The 20,960-nt window shown below is 42.7% G+C and overlaps 1 protein-coding gene and 1 pseudogene across 3 annotated transcripts; one reads left to right on the top strand and one right to left on the bottom strand.

The window, feature by feature from the left end:
* The first annotated feature begins 16 nt into the window (after positions 1-16).
* Wdr53 (WD repeat domain 53) lies at positions 17-13,233 on the top strand. Of its 3 annotated transcripts, none has more exons than XM_042668457.1 (3): positions 17-116; positions 8,458-8,953; positions 12,382-13,233. In XM_042668457.1, the coding sequence occupies exons 1-3, from the start codon at positions 73-75 to the stop codon at positions 12,982-12,984; spliced, it is 1,143 nt and encodes a 380-aa protein (XP_042524391.1). In that variant the 5' UTR covers positions 17-72; the 3' UTR covers positions 12,985-13,233. The 3 variants fall into 3 exon arrangements, with proteins under 3 accessions (XP_042524391.1, XP_042524396.1, XP_042524403.1); XM_042668462.1 differs by having other exon boundaries at positions 90-155; XM_042668469.1 differs by lacking the exon at positions 8,458-8,953 and having other exon boundaries at positions 108-155.
* LOC122097882 lies at positions 9,803-10,169 on the bottom strand (annotated as a pseudogene).
* Positions 13,234-20,960: the final 7,727 nt, after the last annotated feature.

Raw genomic sequence — 20,960 nt, 5'->3', positions numbered from 1 at the left:
CCTCTTGGCCCCGGATGTGACTCTTCGGCTGTGGCGCCCCGCGCCTGAGTGCTTGACAAGATTGGACTGTGAATGAGGTCATCACAGGGCGCCGAGGAGGGGAACGGGAAGCGCAGGTTTGCGGCGGGTGCTGGTGTGTTCTGAGCTACCCTCTGGTACTTTTTCCTCTTTTTTTTTCGTCTAGCGGCCCCGCGTCGACTCTCCTGGGCTCCTTTTCCTATGAAGCTTCCCTGTGCCCTTGATTCCTGCTTCTGTTTCCAACTTAACGTATGAAACCTCCTTTCCTTGCCAGCCAATTGTATCTCCTCCGGTTTGAGTGGCATCGGCTCTGTACTTGGCCAGCTGGGTCGCCTTTTCCTGGTCAGGGCCTCTTAGGCCCCCCAGTTACAGGTGGTTATCAGAACTCTGTCCCAGCCTGAGTTTGAAAAGTAACGTGGCCGAATCCCCTCTAATACCTGTCGCCCAAAAGTTTCGGTAACTTCCATGTACTGAGTACTAGTTAAATCCCATGTCTTGGGGTCAAAATGTAGTGTTCTCAGATCCATTGCTTAGGAGGCAGATTGAGGCAATGTGCTTTTATTCGGCTAGACAGTGACATGGAGATTGGAATTGGAGATGGTTTCTTGGAAGCAAAAGAATTTCAGCATTATTTACTCATACTGCGTTTTCTGAGGGGGCCTCCGAAGTTTTCTGACAGCCTTTGAAGAAACACTTCGAAAAAGAATAACAATAGCCACGACGTAGCTAAACATTATAGTAGGTCCTTTACGCGATTTTTAAGTAACTCTTTTAAGGCAACTCTGAAGTAATTATAATAACAGGGCTCACAGATCTCAGTCAATCCAGTGTCTTGCAATCTTTATGTACTAAGAAGTCTTGCCTGAACAAAAAATTTTGGCAAGGTGTAATCCTTTCCTTGTTCTCTAGTAAAAAACAAACGAACAACTACTTCCTTATTCTGATGTAGTGACCTGTTTTCTACTTGCCCATCCCTTCTCCCAGAAGCTTTTTTCACCAAGCTTAGTAACCCAAATTCTTTACATTCTCAGCAATATCCGTGCCACGGTCTTTCAGTCCTTTTGGTTGGTACTCAGTTTTCCATTTGAAGACCAACTTTAGAAAGCGCAAACTTAGGAAGAAAAGTTGACTATAGTACCAGTACAGGAGTTAGAATTTAGGGCTTCCCATTCTTCCTTAGCTTAGAGTCTCTCAGACTTCTCTGCTCCAGTTGGCTTCAAACTTCAATGGTCAGATCTCAGCTTTCTTTCTTAGGTTTGGTTTTTGTCAGTTGTGGGGCTTGAACTCTGGGTCTGGGTGCTGTTCCTGAGCACTTCAGCTCAAGGTGAGTGCTCTACCATTTGAGCCACAACACCACTTCTGGTTTTCTGGTAGTTAATTGGAGTCTCACGGTCACGGAGTTTCCTGCCTGGACTGGCTTTGAATCGTGATCCTCAGATCTCAGCCTCCTGAGTTGCTAGTATTATGGGTGTGACCTAGCTAGAATTACAGACACGAGCCACTGGAGCCTGGCCTGTACTGATCTCGAGCTTTCTAAATGTTGAACTAATGTTGAAACTTGAAAAGACAGGTTTCTTTTACATTGTCCATCTGAGAAAGAACCATACAGACCCTATCTCTTAAAAAGAGAGAGTTTATGAAGATAGCATAAAATCGTCAGAGAATGCTGTTGGTCAGTAAGTGACTGGGAGAGAAGAAAGAGAAACTATCTGCTGGGGAGGATACTAGTGAGAAGGAGTTGGACTAACATGGTTGGGAGAAGATGGATATTGTTGAAATGGATTTTCAGCAAGTATGAAAATTGTATAAGGAAGGGGGGAGGGTAAAGGAGAGCAATGGGGAGGGACTGATTGGAATGCGTTTGTATTTGTGTTGGAAAACTCAGTGAAATCCCTTGTTAATGTATGCTAATAGAAAATAATTTAACAGAATGTATATATAATATATATTATTACTTATGTTAATAATTTAATAGAATCTGGACACTTGAAAAACCCAAATGGCTAAGTGGAGATACGACTAGATGAGTGTTAAAATCAGTTATTACTTTGTCCTTTATCTTCTGTCTCTCACAAAAGTGGAACCAGATACCTGTATTTCATGCTATAATCCTAGCCACTAGGCCTGGAGAAAGGCCTGGAGGATCGAGGTTCAAAGCCAGCCAGGGTAGAAAAGCCCATGAGATTCCATCTCCAAAATAACCCGCAAAAAGCTGGACTGTAGGCATGACTGATAGAAACTCCAGTCAAGCAGAGCCTTTGAAATCTCCCATGCAATAATTCTGTTGTTTAGCCCCATCAAAGAGGTGACTTCTGTAACATACTGTCCACCTGATAAAATTTCAAAGTTGACCAAAGACTACCTTTACCACTCTCTCATTTTCTTTTCTTCTCCTTTCTTTTCTTTCTTTCCTTTTCTATTTTCTTTCTTTCTTTCCTTCTTTCTCTTTCTTTCTTTTCTTTCTTTCTTTCTTTTTTTTTTTTTTTTTGGTTGGTCATGGGCCTGAACTCTGGGCTGGGCGCTGTCCCTCAGCTCTTTAGCTCGCTAGTGCTCTACCACTTGAGCCATAGTACTTCTGGCTTTTTTCTGCTTATGTGGTGCTGAGGAATCGAACCCAGGGCCTTATGCATGCAAAGCAAGCACTATACTACTGAGTCACCTTTCCAGCCCCTCCTTCATTTTCTTTTTACAAATCTTTTATTTCATCAACACCTTCCTCCCCTGGCCACCTCCCCCATGATCAGGACTCTCATTCTGCCTTCCAGCTTTTCAAAACGGCCACCCATGAGGCTCCACTCTCTCAAAAAATGTTCTCAGAATACCCCACCTGCCTTCATCCACTCCTTGATCTCATTAGGTGTTAAAAGGAATCTATTATCTAATTAAAGTAATTTATAGTAGCATATGATTAATTGCTATGCTTGACCCTTTAGGCTACTGTACAGGAAAAGAGAAGCTTGTTGACTTCGTGTATAAATGTGGGGATACTGGCACTTACCCTATTTTTGCTAGGCTTTCTGTCCAAGTAATAGGAAAACAAAAACAGTGATTTGACAACTCACTTCTAAGAAATCATTATTCAAGTTAAATTTAAGTACATTTTCTTCAGTACCATTCTAGCACAAAACTTTGTTTAAAAATTTTTTCAATCCTTGAGATGGTTTTGCTATGTAGACCAGACTGGCTTCAAACTTACTATTTTGCCCAAGATAGTCTTGAACTTGACATCTGCCTGCCAAGGGCTAGTATTACAGTAATGTGCCACCAGTCCTGGCTTGTTTAACACATTTTTTGTTCCAGCACTGGGGCTTGTACTCAGGGCCTTCAAGGGACAGTGTGCCCAGACCCTTAGTTCAAGCCCCATGACTGGCCAAAAAAAAAAAAGTTGAGGGCTGGGAAGGTGGCTCAGTGGTAGAGTGCTTGCCTTGCATGCATGAGGCTCTTGATTCGATTCCTCTGCGCCACATAAGCAGAAAAAGCCAGAAGTGGCACTATGGCTCTAGTGGTAGAGCACTAACCTTGAGCTGAAGAGCTGAGGGACAGTGCCCAGGCCCAAGTTCAGGCCCCATGACTGGCCAGAAAAAAAAGTTGATACATAGATTTTGTTGTTGTTGTTGTTGTTGTTGTTATTAGTTATGAGGCTTGAACTTAAGAGGCTAGGCTCTGTCTCTGCATTCTTTTGCTCAAGGCTAGCATTCTACCACTTGAGCCACAGTGCCACTTTCAGCTTTTTCTGAGTTTATTGGAGATGAGAGTCTCATGGACTTTTCGATCTGTTGTTGTTGTTGTTGTTGTTGTTGGTTGTGGGGCTTGAAATCTGGGTCTGGGCGCTGCCCCTCAGCTCTTCAGCTCAAGGTGAGCACTCTACCACTTGAGCCACAGTGCCACTTCCGGCTTTTCTGTTTATGTGGTACTGAGGAATTGAACCCAGGATCTCATGCATTTGAGGCAAGTACTCTACCACTGAGCTACCTTCCCAGCTCCTCGAACTTCGATCTTTAGATCTCAGCCTTCTGAATAGCTAGGATTACAGGCATGAGCCACTGGTGCCCAATCTGGTATGTGGATTTTTGAGGCTCAATCTGCTCTCTGTCCCTTCCTCCTCTCTCCTTGATGAGTGGTGCTGTGTAGTTCAAGCCCATAGTAGAGTCCTAGACATGAGTGAAAAAGCTAAGGAACTACTGGTACCAGGGGTGGGTGGTAATACATAAGTATGGCTGTGTGTGTCTGTGAGAGTACTGGGGCTTGAACTCAGGGCCTCTTGCTCTTACTTAGATTTTTTTGCTCAAGGTTGGCATTGTACTACTTCAGTGACACTTCCACACTCCTGGATTTTTGCTGGTTAATTGGAGATAGTCTCACTGACTTCTCTGCCCAAGCTGCTAGGATTTCAGGCATGAGCCACCAGCACAGAGAAGCAGTTTTATATTGAGAGTAAAAACTAGATACATTGGGCTGGGAAGGTGGCTCAGTGGTAGAGTGCTTGCCTTGCATGCATGAGTCCCTGGGTTCGATTCCTCAGCACCCAGGCCCAGAGTTCAGGCCCCACGACCAGACCCAAAAACAAAAAAACTAGATACATTGTCAGATTTTACATTGTCAAATTTTTTTATTTTTATTTTTGTAGGTCATAGGGCTTGAACTCGAGCCCGGGTGTTGTCCATGAGCTTTTTCACTCAAGGCTAGCTCTGTACCACTTTGAGCCACAGCACCTCTTCCTGTTTTCTGTGGCTAATTGGAGATAAGAGTCTCACAGACTTTCTAGCTTCGAACCCTGATCCTCAGATCTCAGCCTCCTGAATAGCTAGGATTACAGGAGTGAGCCACCAGCACCTGGCATTATCAGATTTATTTTTTTTTTCAAACAGAATTAAGAAATGTATCACAATATCATGAACTAAAAATTCAGGTATCTTACTTGAACTCAATTTTTTCTTGCTAAATTTTTCCTTTTCTTGTGAAATGAAATTTTGAATTTATCCAGATTAAAAGAAAAGAAAAAGGAGGAGGAAAAAGAAAAAAAAAGGGGGGGAAAGTGTCCAGATTGATGTTTGCCTCACTTCATCTGGCCATTAAAGTTATATTAATTTTCTTGATATCCCTTTTTCTGCTGACCAATAAGCAGTTGGGACAGGCCAATATTGTGTGGCAATTTCATTGAATGTATCTGGGGTTTTTAGGGGAGCAGGAATCTAAATTTTGCTTATTAATATTATTGTATAGGGGCTGGGAAAATGGCTCAGTGGTAGAGCGCTTGCCTTGCATGCATGAGGCCCTGGGTTCGATTCCTCAGCACCACATAAGCAAAAAGAAAAAAGCCGGAAGTGGCGCTGTGGCTCAAGTGGTAGAGTGATAGCCTTGAGCTGAAGAGCTGAGGGCAGTGCCCAGGCCCAGAGTCCAGGCCCCACGGCCGAACCCCCCCCCCCAAAAAAAATTATTGTATAGTTGCAAATAGATGATGTTAAATATGTGATTAAAATATGTGAATACCGTTAAAACCAGTAATGAATTATCAGCTTTTAGTCCATTTCTGTACTTTGAAGGAATGCTCACAAAACTATGGTCAAGTGGAGTTGTTAGAATAAAATATTCATTATTTAAACTTAGGAAACCTTTAGATTCAATCTCGTGAACAAATCCTAAGACCCAAGCAAACTGTTTAACCTTTTTGATAAATTCAGGTAATTTTGTTGTTGTTGCTAGTGATACAACTCAAGCTGTTGTGCATTTTTGTACATGGTTGACCTGTTCTACCACTGAGACAGCTTTATTATCTGGAAACAAAAACTAATTAGAAGGGTTGTTTTTTAAAACTAAACTTACTTAACTTACTGAGTAAGTCTCTGGTGGTAAGACCCAAAGGTCTGTGTTTTTAACCAATTCCCCAGATGATCATTAATACAATACAACTCTGAAGTTCTAGCACACATTAGGATTAACACATTGCTTAGAACCCCCCTCCCTCCCACACACACACAGTACAAGAGGTTTAGAATCAGATTTTAGGTAAGATCCAACAATTTATACTTCTAACACATCCTCAGTGTTGCTGATTGCTGCTAGTCCAGGAAGTACTATTGGGAAAGACATTTTGAAACTATTGAGGTTAGGCTAGGGGCGTGACTCAAGTGGTAGGTACTAAGGGCGTGACTCAAGTGGTAGGTACTAGGCAGCTAGCAAGCACATGAACCTAAATTGAAGCCCCAGTACTGAGGCGGAGGGGGAAAGCTCATGTGGTGTATATATGATATCGTTTTGATACGCCTAATAAAATAGAAGAGGAATCTTAGGAATAGTTATTGAACAGTCACTATGCAATAGGATAATTATATGAGCTTTACATATATTATTTAAATCTCTCAGTGATCCCATAAAATAGGGGTGTTTCTATTACCCTCTTGAAGAAGTGAGCTTAGAGAAGTTCAACAACTTGCTCAGTCATCCAACTAATATAAGCCTGGAGAATCTAGCACAGAGCTCATTCTCTAAAACATTATCCAGATGAAAGGTCTAATCTGATTAATGTGCAACCTTTTTTCCTTTTTTTTTTTTTTTTGTCCATCCTGAGGCTTGAACTCAGGGCCTGGGCACTCCCTGAGCTCTTCAGTTCAAGGCAAGCACTCTACCACTTGAGCCACAGTGCCACTTCTAGTTTTCTGGTGGTTAAGTGGAGATAAGAGTCTCACAGACTTTCCTGCCCAGGCTGGCTTTAAACTGCAATCCTCAGATATCAGCCTCCAGAATAGCTAAGATTACAGGTGTAAGCCACCAGATCTTGACTAGTGTTTATAAACTTAAGTGAGTCTCACACCAAAGACTAGAGAAGTAGGCTTACCTGGGCCTCTGGTGGCAAGGAAAGCCTCCGCAGAATGTGTTAGCCAATGTATCACAATCCCGTGTCCAACTAGGGTTTTTGTTTTTTGTTTGTTTTATTTGCTTGTTTTTTTGCCAGTCCTGGGGCTTGAACTCAGGGCCTGCGCACTGTCCCTGAGCTTTTGCTAAAGGTAGCACTCTACCACTTGAAGCCACAGAGCCACTTCTGCTTTTTCTGTTTATGTGGTACTGAGGAATGGAACCCAGGGCTTCATACATGCTAAGCAAGCACTTAACCACTAAACTACATTTTCAGCCCTGGGCTTTTTTTGTTTGGTTGGTTGGTTGGGATTTTTGGGTTTGGGGTGTTTTTTTCTGTTTGTTTGCTTGTTGTCAGTCCTGGGGCTTGAGTGCTATATCTGAAACTTCTTTTGCTCAAGGCTAGCACTCTACCACAACTCTATTTCCAGCTTTTTTTTTGGTAGTTTATTGGAGATAAAGAGTCTCACAGGGAGCTGGGAAGGTGGCTCAGTGGTAGAGCGCTTGCCTTGCATGCTAGAGGCCCTGGGTTTGATTCTTCAGCACCACATAAGAAAAAAGCCGGAAGTGGCACTGTGGCTCAAGTGGTGGAGCGCTAGCCTTGAGCTGAAGAGCTGAAGGGCAGTGCCCAGGCCCAGAGTTCAGGCCCCATGACCGGACCAAAAAAAAAAAAAAAAGAGTCTCACAGATTTTTTATTTATTTATTTTTTTTGTCTGTCATGGGGCTCGAACTCTGGGCTTGGGCGCTGTCCCTCAGCTCAAGGCAAGCACTCTACCGCTAGAGCTACAGCTCCACTTCCGGTTTACTAGTGGCTTTTGGAGATAAGAGTCTCAAGGACTTTCCTGCCCGGGCTGGCTTTGAACCATGATCCTCAGATCTCAACCTCCTGTGTAGCTAGGACCTACTAGAAATACTTTGAACTGTGATCCTTAGATCTCAGCCTCCTGAGTAGCTAGAATTATAGGCATGAGCCACTGGCACCCAGCTTCAACTAGGTTTTTGTAGATTTGGTCTTTAAATGTCTTTTATTTGAGTGATTATTTTAAGATTTTTTTTGGGGGGGGGGAGGTCCGGTCCTGAACTCTGGGCCTAGGCGCTATCTCTCAGCTCTTCAGCTCAAGACTAGCACTCTACCACTTGAGCCACAACGCCACTTCCGCCTTTTTTCTTTTTTGCTTATGTGGTGCTGAGGAATCGAACCCAGGGCCTCATGCATGCAAGGCAAGCGCTCTACCACTGAGCTACCTTCCCAGCCCCTTATTTTAAGATTTTTTTTTTGGGGGGGGGGGGTCCAGTTGTGGGGCCTGAACTCTGGGCCTGGGCGCTGTCCCTCAGCTCTTTAGCTCAAGGCTAGTGCTCTACAACTTGAGCCACAGCGCCACTTCCGGCTTTTTTCTTTTTGCTTTTATGGTGCTGAGGAATCGAACCCAGGGCCTCATGCATGGAAGGCAAGCGCTCTAGCACTGAGCCACCTTCCCAGCCCCTTATTTTAAGATTTTTTAAAAAATATTTAAATTAAATACTGCTTTTTACATTGGTTTTCAACTATCAAATTATTATATAAAATTTCTCAACTCCCTTCACAGAGTCTTCTGGGCCATTATGGCAGTCAAGTGGACTGGTGGACATTCTTCTCCTATTCTCTGCCTGAATGCAAGTAAAGATGGGCTAGTGGCTTCTGGAGCAGAGGGTGGAGATCTCATAACTTGGGGTGAAGATGGAACTCCAGTAGGACACATGCAGTTTCAAGGAGCCAATGATGTTACCAGTGTTGTGTTTTCTCCCTCCTGTCCCACCAAGCTCTTTGCTTCACATGGAGAAACCATTAGCATACTGGATGTCAGGTCTCTCAAAGGTTCTTTGGATAATTTTCATGTGAATGAAGAAGAAATCAATTGTCTTTCATTGAATGAAACTGAAAACCTACTAGCTTCTGCTGATGACTCTGGGGCAATCAAAATCCTTGACTTGGAAAAGAATAAAGTTACCAGATCCCTGAAGAGACACTCCAATATCTGTTCCTCTGTAGCTTTTCGACCTCAGAGGCCTCAGAGCCTCTTGTCATGTGGCCTGGATATGCAGGTGAGGCTTTTGTAAAGAGTTCTTGGATATTTATTGAATGAGATTTGCTAGCAGTCAAGAGTTTGTGTGGGGCTGGGAATGTGGCTTAGTGGTAGAATGCTTGCCTAGAATGCATGAAGCCCTGGGTTTGATTCCTCAGTACCACATAATCAGAAAAATCCAGAAGTGGTGCTGTAGCTCTAGTGGTAGAGAGCTAGCCCTGAGCAAAAGAAGCTCAGGGACAGTGCCCAGGCCCAGAGTTGAAGCCCCACAATGGACACCAAAAAAAAGTTTCTGTGTGTTTGTGTGTTGGGGCTGTTTTTTTTTGTTTTTGTTTTTTTCTTTTTTTTTTTTGTCAGTTGTGGGGCTTGAACTCTGGACTTGGGCGCTGTCCCTATGCTCTTCAGCTCAATGCGAGCGCTTTACCACTTGAGCCACAGCAGCACCACTTCCAATTTTCTAGTGGTTTATTGGAGATAAGAGTCTCACAGACTTTGCTGCCCCAGCTGGCTTTGAAACGGGATCCTCAGATCTCAGCCTCCTGAATAGCTAGGATTACAGGCGTGAGCCACCGGTGCCCAGCTGTTTTCATTTTTATAATCCAGCAGTCTTTTGGGGGGAGAAGGGGGGTCTGGTTGTGGGGCCTGAACTCTGAGCCTGGGCGCTGTCCCTCAGCTCTTCAGCTCAAGGCTAGTGCTCTACCACTTGAGCCACAGCACCACTTCTGGCTTTTTTTTTTTTTTTTTTTGCTTATGTGATGCTGAGAAATCTAACCCAGGGCCTCAGTCATGCAAGGCAAGCGCTCTACCACTGAGCCACCTTCCTAACCCCACCAGCAGTCTTTTTTTTTTTTTTTTTTTTTTACATCTCCTAGGCCATGAATTCATAGGGAGTAGGTTCCAATAGCCCAGGCTCCTTTCTGTTGATTCTCACAAAGTGTTCTTCTCTGGGTGGAGTAGACTGGTGTTTCAGTTGAACCCAGGTTCCTTTCTATTTGGCTTCCTTCTTTTTTTGGTCATTTTCCTTCACTCAGCTCTTAGAGTGTTTAAGATGCTCAATACGGACATACAGACATTAATCCTCTTGGCAAGGATCTTGCCCTTAACTTGCTTGTTAACAGCAATTCCCTTGATATCTACAATATCACCCTTCTTGTAGATTCTCATGTATATGTCCAAGGGAAGGGCCTAGAGAACATGTATCAAGTACCTCTCCTCTTTCCCTTTGTGTTCATCATTTCGGCAGATTACTGGAAGATGGTGGTTCTGGCCAAAAGGATGGGGCTCTTTTTGTTTGTTTTTGGGCAGTTGAACTTGAACCCAAGTCCTTGTACATGCTAAGCATATGCTATATCCCTGAGCCACAGCCCAGCCCCAGATTTAAGTTATTGATCCCATTTATGAACTGTAAGCTTTACTTCCACATGGAATGTGCTAATCTGACAGAACCAAGTAGATTTTTTTCAAGTATGATTATTGATCCTTTTATCCTTCTTTGCCTGTGCTTTTAAGACATTTCTAAACCTATAGGGTTCAAATATTTGGCTCTAAACATCTGTTTAAACAAAGTGGAACATTAGGCTGGGAAGATGGCTAGGTAGTAGAGTGCTTGCCTCACATGCATGCAGCCCTGGGTTCGATTCCTCAACACCACACAAACAGAAAAAGCTGGAAGTGGCGTTGTGGCTCAAATGGTAGAGCACTAGCCTTGAGCTAAAGAGCTCAGGGACAGTACCCAGGCCCAGAGTTCAAGCCCCACAACCGACAAACAAGAAAGAAAGAGAGGGGAGTAGGGAGGGAGGAAAGAAGGGAGGGAGGGAGAGAGAGAAAAAAAGAAACAAAGGGGAACATTGAAGACAAAAGATCCTGGCCTCGTATTTACTTTTGTATCTGTAGTTCATTAACTGAAATATTTGTGTATTGGTTCCAGAATCAGAGCTTTGCATTCAATGCTAGATTTTTTTTTTGGGGGGGGGGGACAAATTTTCAGAGAAGAGTCGGTAGGAAAGTAAATATAACTAGAACCACATTATATGTGGGATCTATAGGAGTTTATTTTTCTTTTTTTGTGTGTATGTTTGTGTGCGTGCCAAAACTGGGGCTTGATCTTAGGGCCTATGCACTGTCCCTTAGGTTTGCAATGGTACTCAACCATTTGAGCCACAGCCCTACTTCTGACTTTTTAGTAAATAGTTGAAAATAAGACATTCATAGACTTTACTGCCCTAGCTGGCTTTAAACCTCAGTTTTCAGATCTCAGCCTCCTGAGTAGATTATAGGCCTGAGCCACTGGCACTCAGTTATTTCTTAGTTTTATTTAAAGGATGAAAATGGAATGTGGTATTTAAACAGTGTAAATTTAAACAGGGAAGCAGATTTTGTATTACTACCAGTGTTTTCAAATAGTTTGAACTTTGCCATAGTGATATGTACTCCCACTCAAGAAAGTAAATCTCATCAATGGAATGAAAATAATCATGACTTACCTCTGTTGTTTACTTAGTACTTGCCAATGCTTTACATGGTTTCTCCATGTAAAACATTGGTTTTAATTCTACCCATACCTTCCTTGATCATTCTTGGGACTTTTTTATAAGGAGGAAACAAATTAAAATTAATGTCCACATAACTTCCTGATTTCATGCAAGCTGTGTAACTCCAAAGCCAGTGCTTTTTCTCTGACACCTGAGACATTTGAACATGTGTTATTAATAATAGAAACTTTTCTTAGTTTGGGAACAGGAGACATCTAGATATAGAATCATTAATTATTAAGGTATATCCATTATTGTTCAATGTTTTCACTGCTAAGATTCTGTGTGGAATCTTTTGGGAATGCAAGATGCTGATTTGGTTATTGTCACAATGACTGTCCACCCTCCCCTAAGCTACCAGTATTTAAAGTTGTAGGATTTGGCAATGGAAAGAGTGAATGTCCTATATTGCTGGGACAGCCCCCAAACATTAAAGCATCCCTTCCCAAAGCACCTATACTGCCTTTGCTGTACTGACTGTACAACCACTAAATTCCTTTTCCAGTCCTAGGTCTTGATCAAGCCCTTTATAAACCTAGCTTCTCTACCCTTGTGGTGGTGATCTGCCTGTGTGGTTGTAAAGAGCACCTGAAGAGCCAAGTGGATACCAATTATGACTAAGCAGTTTAAAGTGTGTCATTGACTAGTCATTCTTTCATCCTAAAGATATACCAATTTTTTTCAGGTGCCAGTGGCTCATGCCTGGATAATTGTGAGGCTGAGACTGGGAAGATTGCAGTTTCCAACTTATTCTCAACCGATAGTTGGGTGCAGTGTCATGTACCTGTCATCCTAAGATACATGGGAGGCTGAGATTGGGAGGATCATGGTGCCAGGACAGCAAAGGGAATAAACACTGTGTTTGTGCAAAATGGCTAAAATTCCATATGAAGCTATAACTTGGTCTTATTTATAGGTGATGCTGTGGAATCTTCAGAAGGCTCGCCCCCTCTGGATTACAAACTTACAGGAGGATGAAACAGAAGAAATGGAAAACCCACAGTCACCTGGCCAGCTCTTAAATCCTGCCCTAGCACACTCTATCTCTGTAGCATCATGTGGCAATATTTTTAGTTGTGGTGCAGAAGATGGTAAAGTGCGAATCTTTAGGGTGATGGGAGTCAAATGTGAACGAGAGCTGGGATTTAAGGGCCATACTTTGGGGGTATCCCAAGTTTGCTTTCTGCCAGAATCCTACTTGCTGCTCACTGGAGGGAATGACGGGAAGATAATGATGTGGGACGTGAGCAGTGAAATTGAGAAAAAAACTAAGAGTCCTGTAAAACATACTCACAGGAAGAAAACTAAAAGAGCAACTTACACCAAACAGGAAGAAAACAGTGCTTCCATAACAGATGTGGAGGAACATGGCAAAATTTCTCCAAAGCTAAATATTGAACATGGGGAAAAAGTGAACTGGCTCTTGGCTACCCAAATAAAGGGACACCAAAGTATATTAGTTGCTGATCAAACTAATTGTATATCTGTGTACCCTTTAAATGAATTTAAAATGTCATAAAAACATTTAAAAAACTGGCGAACTTACTTAGGTTAAAAAAAATCCTGCTTCTTTTAAACTGTTTACCATATATGGAATTATACCATTGTGTACATTTTAAAACATTTGAAGAAAAAGAAAATAATTGCATATTTCATATGATATATTAAAATTTGGGGAAAGAAAAGTAATGCTATTGACTATGCCACCATTTTATACTAACATGCTATTTCTGATTCCAAATCAGTGACATAGGTGATGCCTCCATTTTCATTGCATAAGAGGGATTCTTTTTTTTTTCTTTTTCTTTTTTTTTTTTTTTTTGTCTGTCGTGGAGCTTGAACTCTGGGTTTGGGCACTGTCCCTGCGCTCGTCAGCTCAAGGTGAGCACTCTACTGCTTGAGCCACAGCACTACTTCCAGTTTTCTAGTGGTTAATTGGAGATAAGAGTCTCACTGACTTTTCTGCCTGGGCTGGCTTTGAACCTTGATCCTCAGATCTCAGCCTCCTCAGTAGCTAGGATTACAGGTGTGGCCACGAGCACCCGGCCTTCATTGGCATAAGAATGAAGACCCTTAAAAAAAAAAAAAAAAAGAATGAAGACCCTAAATGGTAAGTGGCTTAGGGATCCAGGAGTTTCAGGACAATTATTTGCCTAGAAAGGACCTTGGTGGTCATGTCAAGCCTCCTGTTTTCTGGAGGCCTACAGTACAACCCAAACGAAGTCACCACATTGTTTATGATATTAGTTATTTCTGATCACAGATTGTCATGAGGAGCCTTTACTAAGTTAGAAAAGGAAATCTATCCTCGCTTGATGAAGCTCGGATGCTTTACTCAAACTTATAAATAAACAATTTTTGAGTGAATAGATGAAAAAAAGCAGAATATATAAGAAAGTAACAGAGGCCAAGATAGTAGATAGACAGAAAGTTCCTTCTCATATGGTGCTGGGGACTGAAGCCACTTGAGCCACAGTTCCACTTATGGATTTTTTTTGGTTAACTGACAGTAAGACTCTCATGGACTTTTCCTGCCTGGGCTAGCTTCGAACCACCATCCTCAGATCTCAGCCTTTTGAGACGCTGGAATTACAGGCATGAGCCTTCAAAGCCTAGCTGTACTTATTTTTAGACCTGAGTTTATTCGTAAATAAGCCATGATTTTTTAAAAAACCACGTTACCTCTCAGGAGTTCAGATAGACAAAATTGTTAATCATGTTATAAACAAATGTATGGCAAGATGTTTAAATCATTGTGTTACAAACCAATGGATATATTTATTTGAAACTATTATCATGCCAGATTACAGAGGTATATATAACCTTGTGTTAATGAAGAGAGTCTTTGTAGTTTTCTGTGGTGTATTCATGAAAGAAAGTTGAGTAAATTTGCAAATAAACAGAATATATGCATTTGGAGAACTGTAGTAAGTAGAGCTGGGGCAGAAGATCATAGGGGCTCCATCTTGCCATTGGATATAGCTTCTCTGCAGTTTTTGGTCCCTCCATTTGAACAGAAGTAAAAGGTAGCACACCTACCTCTAGATCTTTTCACTTGTCATCAGTGCAAGCACTGGGGCTGATCCAATTGTTTATTGGCATCCAAGTCAAGCTAGGTTGCTGGGTGTCTCACACTTATAACCTAGCTACTCAAGAGGATTAGATCTGAGGATCTCACTCAAAGCCAGCCTGAGCAGAAAAGTCTATGAACCTTATTAAACAGCAAAAAACCAGAACTGGAAGTGTGGCTCAAAGTGACAGAACACCAGCCTTGCGCAAAAATGCTAACCAAGAGTATGAGGCTTTGAGTTCAACCACCGGTTTACACACCCACACACAACCCAAACACAAAATCCAAAATATACAAAAGATTCAAGAGCTAAAGGGAAGTCAGAGTAAGAGGAACAGGGCATATATTGTTTAAAAAAAAAAAAATTGCCAGCCGGCACTGGTGGCTCATGCCTATAATCCTAGCTACTCAGGAGGCTGAGATCTGAGGATCGCGGTTCAAGGCCAACCTGGGCAGGAGAGACCGTGAGACTCCTATCTCCAATAAACCACCAGAAAACCGGAAGTGGCGTTGTAGCTCAAGAGGTAGAGCGCTCGCCTTGAGCTGAAGAGCTGAGGGAGAGTGCCCAGGCCCAGAGTTCAAGCCCCACTACCAACAAAAAAAAAAAATTGCGGGGCTGGGAAGCTGGCTCAGTGGTAGAGCACTTGCCTTGCATGCTTGAGGCCCTGGGTTCGATTCCTCAGCACCACATAAGAAAAAAGCCGGAAGTGGCGCTGTGGCTCAAGTGGTAGAGTGCTAGCCTTGAGCTGAAGAGCTGAGGGACAGTGTCCAGGCCCAGAGTTCAGGCCCCACGACCAGACCCCAAAAAAAAAAAAAAAAAAAATTGCCTAGCCTTCATCTGTATCTTTATGATTCAAAATTTTTACAACCGGGCTGGGAAGGTGGCTCAGTGGTAGAGTGCTTGCTTTGCATACCTTGGGTTCAATTCCTCAGCACCATATAAGCAGAAAAAGTGGAAGTGGCCCTGTGGCTCAAGTGGTAGAGCGCTAGCCTTGAGCTAAAGAGCTGAGGGACAGCGCTCAGGGCCAGAGTTCAAGCCCCACAACTGACCGAAAAAAACAAACAGATGATGGCAAACCCCTTCGTTCTTGACTATGTCTTGGCTCTTGTATAGACTTCGTTTAAAAGGAAAAATTGTTTCTAATATAAGAGCATAAGATGGTATACAAGGAAAATGTGAAAGGGTACAAGGCTGAAGTCTTGTACCATAAAGTGTTTGGGGAACCATTGAGTTCATGATACCACTGGTCAGATAAATAATACCCATGTATTGGGAGGGGATGAACTAGACCATGAAACAGGTCTGTGTATATTCTCAGCACTCTAGAGTTCTCCCTTATACTTACTGTTTTTTTGGGGGGTAGAAGGATGAGGGGAGAGACAAGGTTTCACTATGTAGCTCTGGCTGGCCTCGAAGTCACCATCCTCCTGTTTCAACATCCAAGGTATGCATTGCTACACACAGCTATCTTGCTAGTTCTTTATGTAATTGACATTATCAATGAACTTTCTAAACTTTTTGTATGTGTATGAGGATCCTGGGGCTTGAACTTAGGGCCTGGGTCCCTGTCCCTCAGCTTCCTTTTTTGTTCAAGGCTAACTACCACTTGAGCCAAACCTCTACTTCTGGCTTTTGTTTGGGTAATTTATTTTTGAAGATAAGAGTGTCACAGAGGGCTAGGAATGCAGCTTAGTGATAGAGTGCTTACCTAGCATGCATGAATCCCTTAGTACCACATAAAGAGAAAAAGTGGGAAGTTGCACTGTGGCTCAAGTGGTAGAGTGCTAGCCTTGAGCAAAAAGAAGCTCAGGGACAGTTCCCAGGCCCTAAGTTCAAGCCCCAGGACTCAAAAAAAAAAACCAGTCTCAAGCATTTTGTTTTTGTTTTTTTTTTTTGGGGGGGGGGGGGTCTGGTCGTGGGGCCTGAACTCTGGGCCTGGACACTGTCCCTCAGCTCTTCAGCTCAAGGCTAGCGCTCTACCACTTGAGCCACAGCACCACTTCCGGCTTTTTGCTTATGTGGTGCTGAGGAATCGAACCTAGGGCCTCATGCATGGAAGGCAAGCACTCTACCACTGAGCCACCTTCCCAGCCCCTCAAGGATTTTCTGTGAGAGCTGGCTTTGAACCATGATTTCAGATCTCAGTGTCCTGGGTAGCTAGGATTCCAAGCATGAGCCACTGATGCCCAGTATTCTAAACTTAAAAAACAAAAAAAACAAAACAGGGCAGGGAATGTGGTTTAATGGTAAAATGCTTGCCTAGCATGCATGAGACCCTGGGTTCAATTCGTTGGTACTATATAAGCAAAATTAATAAATGAAAAATAACATTTAAAATTACTTTTAAAAAACACAGTGTTTACGTGTGCTATGCAATTTAAACATTTTGATGTGTCAGGAGATAACTGCTCTTTCAAACACTAGAAATAGCCATTGTTTTATGCTGCTGGTGGTAGTAACAAGAATATAACTGGAGAACAATAAATTTTTAACTCAGCAATTATATTTTTATTTTTAAAACAGTCATCTTGAGGTATAATTCACATACAATATAATTCATCTTAAAGTATAAAATTCTCCAATTTTTAGTAAGTTGAGACGGTTGTGTCAACATTCGCCGGAACCTAATTTTAGAAAATATCTTTCCCCCTGAAAGGAAACTCCATATCCATTAGCATTACTCCTTACTTTCAGAAGGCCATGAGTTCCCATCTGATTGCCAGCAACAACATGGCCTAGACCTAGTGTTACCTGAGATAGTAAAGACCACTCAACACTATTTCTAGCATACTGTGAACTCAAGTATGTATACTTCATACTTTTTAAGAGAAAGAGATGTCCAAAATTAATACTTACTAAAATTGCTTTTAGTGTAATATTGCTTAAATATGTCCAAACCCAACATATTATGTATGTAAGATTAAGCAACCATAAATCAAAACCAATCTTTATATTAAATACAAGCCAAATTACAGCTGTTAAAATGACAGCAATACTATATTGGCTGATGGTGCTTCTAGAAACCAAACCAACTCTCATATCATGGGTTTGACACTGTTTTAGAACAGGTTCTTTGGTATCTGACAAGTTGATATTATCTTGGGCAGAGAAATGACTTAATTATAAAACTCATTGACTTGCATCCAGCAATTCAATGCATTCTCAGTTTTATTTAGATTTTTTGAAATCATGAATATTTATCCCTACCATTTTTTTTTATTCTTTTTAATTTGTTGCTTTTTATCAGTCATGGGGCTTGAATTCAAGGCCTGGGTGCTAACCCTGAGCTCTTCAGCTCAAGGTGAGTGCTCTACCACTTGAACCACAGTGCCACTTCTGGTTTTCTGGTGGTTAATTGGAGTCTCACAGACTTTCCCAGGCTGGCTTTGAACTGCGATCCTCAAATCTCAGTCTTCTGAATAGCTAGTATTACAAACATGAGCCACTGGTGCCCAACGAATACAGTATTTTTTGTGTGACCTCCTTCACATATCCTAATAAATGAGACTTTAAGCAGAGTACTATTTCTAAGGAAGTAAAGTGCCCCCTCTGTTGACCCAATAGCCTCCTCTCCCATAGCTTAGCATGTTTATTTCTGAGGCATCACTAGGCCCATTTGGTAAAGGCAATAAATAATCAGCCTCCACCCCCCTTCACCTTGAGATGGCATTCCTTTGGGAGCAGTTACAACCATAGAAGGCAACAACAAGATCCCCTTAAAGTGACCTTCAAGTCTGGGCAGCTACAAGACCCCTTATCTGCCACTTGGGCAATAGCCATAAATCTTTAGCAGCCATGATGAGCTCCCTGGCTCATATGTGCACAATTAGGTCCCTGGCTCCCTGCCCCTCCTAGCCCCTGTAGTTTTATAGGTCGCCTCAGCACTTCTTTCTTATGAAGAAAAGGTCTTGCCAGTCCCTTTGCTGACAATAAACATTTTCTTCTTTGTGCCTAGATGTCTGTGTGGTTTTCTGGCAAAGTCTAAGTCTAACACCTTCCAAGAGACTCATGATCCTAGGCAGCCCACTTCAAAGAAACAAGCTTGGGAAGACACTTCGTGGTCTCATCCCACTTTTGGTTGAGAAGACCGAATTGAAGCAAATGGGGTAGACTATTCTCTAGACAACCAGGAGGGTGGCAACATCACTTTAGTTTGGAGATGGGGCACTCACCTTTTAAAGTCCTTCACCTGCCCTTTTGTGGCAAATCTTCTGTAAGTAAACAGGAAGGCTGGGATAAAGAAGGGATCATCCTTGTTGGACAGGTACCATCTACTCCAGCATGCTTAGGTCCAGGGTACTCACCCTATGGGGTTCTTCCTGGGTTGAGACTGACTCATTTTCATCCTGTGGTGAGACAAGAAATGGTAGTCAAAGAATGAAATGGTAACACACTTCAAATCTATTCAATGTGATTAAGTGAAATGAAACTGCACAGAATTACTGGGAACAAGAAACCTACAAACTCAGGGAGGTTCTAGAGTTCACTGGGGTGGCCTTTGGATGTGACCTGGGCTGAATGTACTTACTTTGGGAAAATATTTGTGTCATTTGTTGGAAAATGGTCTGAGGTGCTACAGTCTGGGGTGGCATTGATCCAGCACTGCCAGGCTCCAATGAGGCACCCCGAGGTCTCCTGAAACCTGACTCTCAAGATCTTGAGATACAGCAGGAGAACATCCTTTGCTCTTTAAGATTGCTAGCCAAGCCAGGCGCTGGTGGCTCACACCTGTAATCCTAGCTACTCAGGAGGCTGAGATCAAAGCCAGCTCCAATAAACCACCAGAAAACCGGAAGTGGCGCTGTAGCAAAAGTGGTAGAGCACTCGCCTTGAGCTGAAGAGCTGAGGGAAAGCGCCCAGGCCCAGAGTTCAAGCCCCACAGCCAACCAAAAAAAAAAAAAGATTGCTAGCCAAGTGAGCTGGTTGGTATTGGTCTGGGATGTTGTTTTCTAGATACCAGGATTCCATGTTCAGCTTGACTCATCCTTTCCCCAGTTTCCCTTACCTGAGCCTCTTCTTCACACTTGTGTAAAGTCCCCAAAGGACTCAGTGTCTGCTGAATTCTTTCCTCTCACAATACCATGCATACATATTGTCATAGTTAACAGCACACCCATCAAATCTCACCATTTTCTCTCAGGCCTGGATATAGGAGAGAGTTAAAGGGAGACAGAGCCCTGCTTTCTTACAATTTTTTTGGGGGGTCTGGTCATGGGGCCTGAACTCTGGGCCTGGGCGCTGTCCCTCAGCTCTTCAGCTCAAGGCTAGCGCTCTACCATTTGAGCCACAGCGCCACTTCCAGCTTTTTCCTTTTTGCTTATGTGGTGCTGAGGAATCGAACCCAGGGCCTCAGGCATGCAAGGCAAGCGCTCTACCACTGAGCCACCTTCCCAGCCCTCTTACAATTTTTGTAATCCTTGGTAAGTCATTTTACACATCATGGCCCCCTTGTCACCCAGCTGTTCCCTTGCCTTTATTCTGGTATCTGTTTCCTTGGGTATTATTAAGTGTCTGTATCCTTAAACACCTGTTTTACCTGATGTTAGAAATGGCTCTGGATGTTAGGGTGTCCTGTTGGAATAAGAACACCAACTAGAAAGGAACTCAGCAAAGCAAAATTTACTTCTGCAGAAGAGTGGGTGATCAGCCAAAAATCTTGTAAGCAAGCACACAGAGCAGACAAGATGATCCTTTTTTATTTCTAACCCAGCAGGCCTCACCCCTCTGCTCACATTGGCAAAGCCCAGGTTCTAATCTGTAAACAGGTGTGGTTTAATTAAGAGAATGTAACTAAAATTCAAGGAGTTTCTAACAGGATATCTTAATTAAAATGCTGCAAGGAGGGCTGGGAAGGTGGCTCAGTAGTAGAGTGCTTGCCTTGCATGCATGAAGCTCTGGGCTTAATTCCTCAGCACCACATATGCAGAAAAAAAACAGAAATGGCACTGTGGCTCAAGTGGTAGAGCACTAGTCTTAAGCTGAAGAGCTCAGGGACAGCACCCAGGCCCAGAATTCAGGCCCACGACCAACAAAAAAATAAATAAAAAATAATACAGCAAGGAAAAGAATGTAATTAAAATGTAATCAGCAAGGACCAAGTCATGGCCAAAGCAGGAACTTTTTAGAAAAACAATTGTTACAAAACTGACAGGAAGTAAACTACTTTTCTCACACTGTGAAGCCCATTTGGTGGTGTAAACAGTAGCTAATTTAAAAACTTAGAGATGGAACCGGGCACTGGTGGCTCATGCCTGTAATCCTAGCTACTCAGGATGCTGAGATCTGAGGATTGGGGTTCAAAGCCAACCCAGGCAGTAAAGTCTGTGAGACTCATCTTCAATAAACCACCAGAAAACTGGAAGTGGCACTCTGGCTCAAGTGGCAGAGTACTAGCCTTGAGCTGAAGAGTGCAGGAACAGCACCC

Source organism: Dipodomys spectabilis, unplaced genomic scaffold (genome assembly GCF_019054845.1).
Source record: "Dipodomys spectabilis isolate Male_0828 unplaced genomic scaffold, ASM1905484v1 ptg000017l, whole genome shotgun sequence".
Lineage (NCBI taxonomy): Eukaryota > Metazoa > Chordata > Mammalia > Rodentia > Heteromyidae > Dipodomys > Dipodomys spectabilis.
Note: the sequence above shows the minus strand (reverse complement) of the source record. Positions and strands in the feature narration are given on the sequence as shown.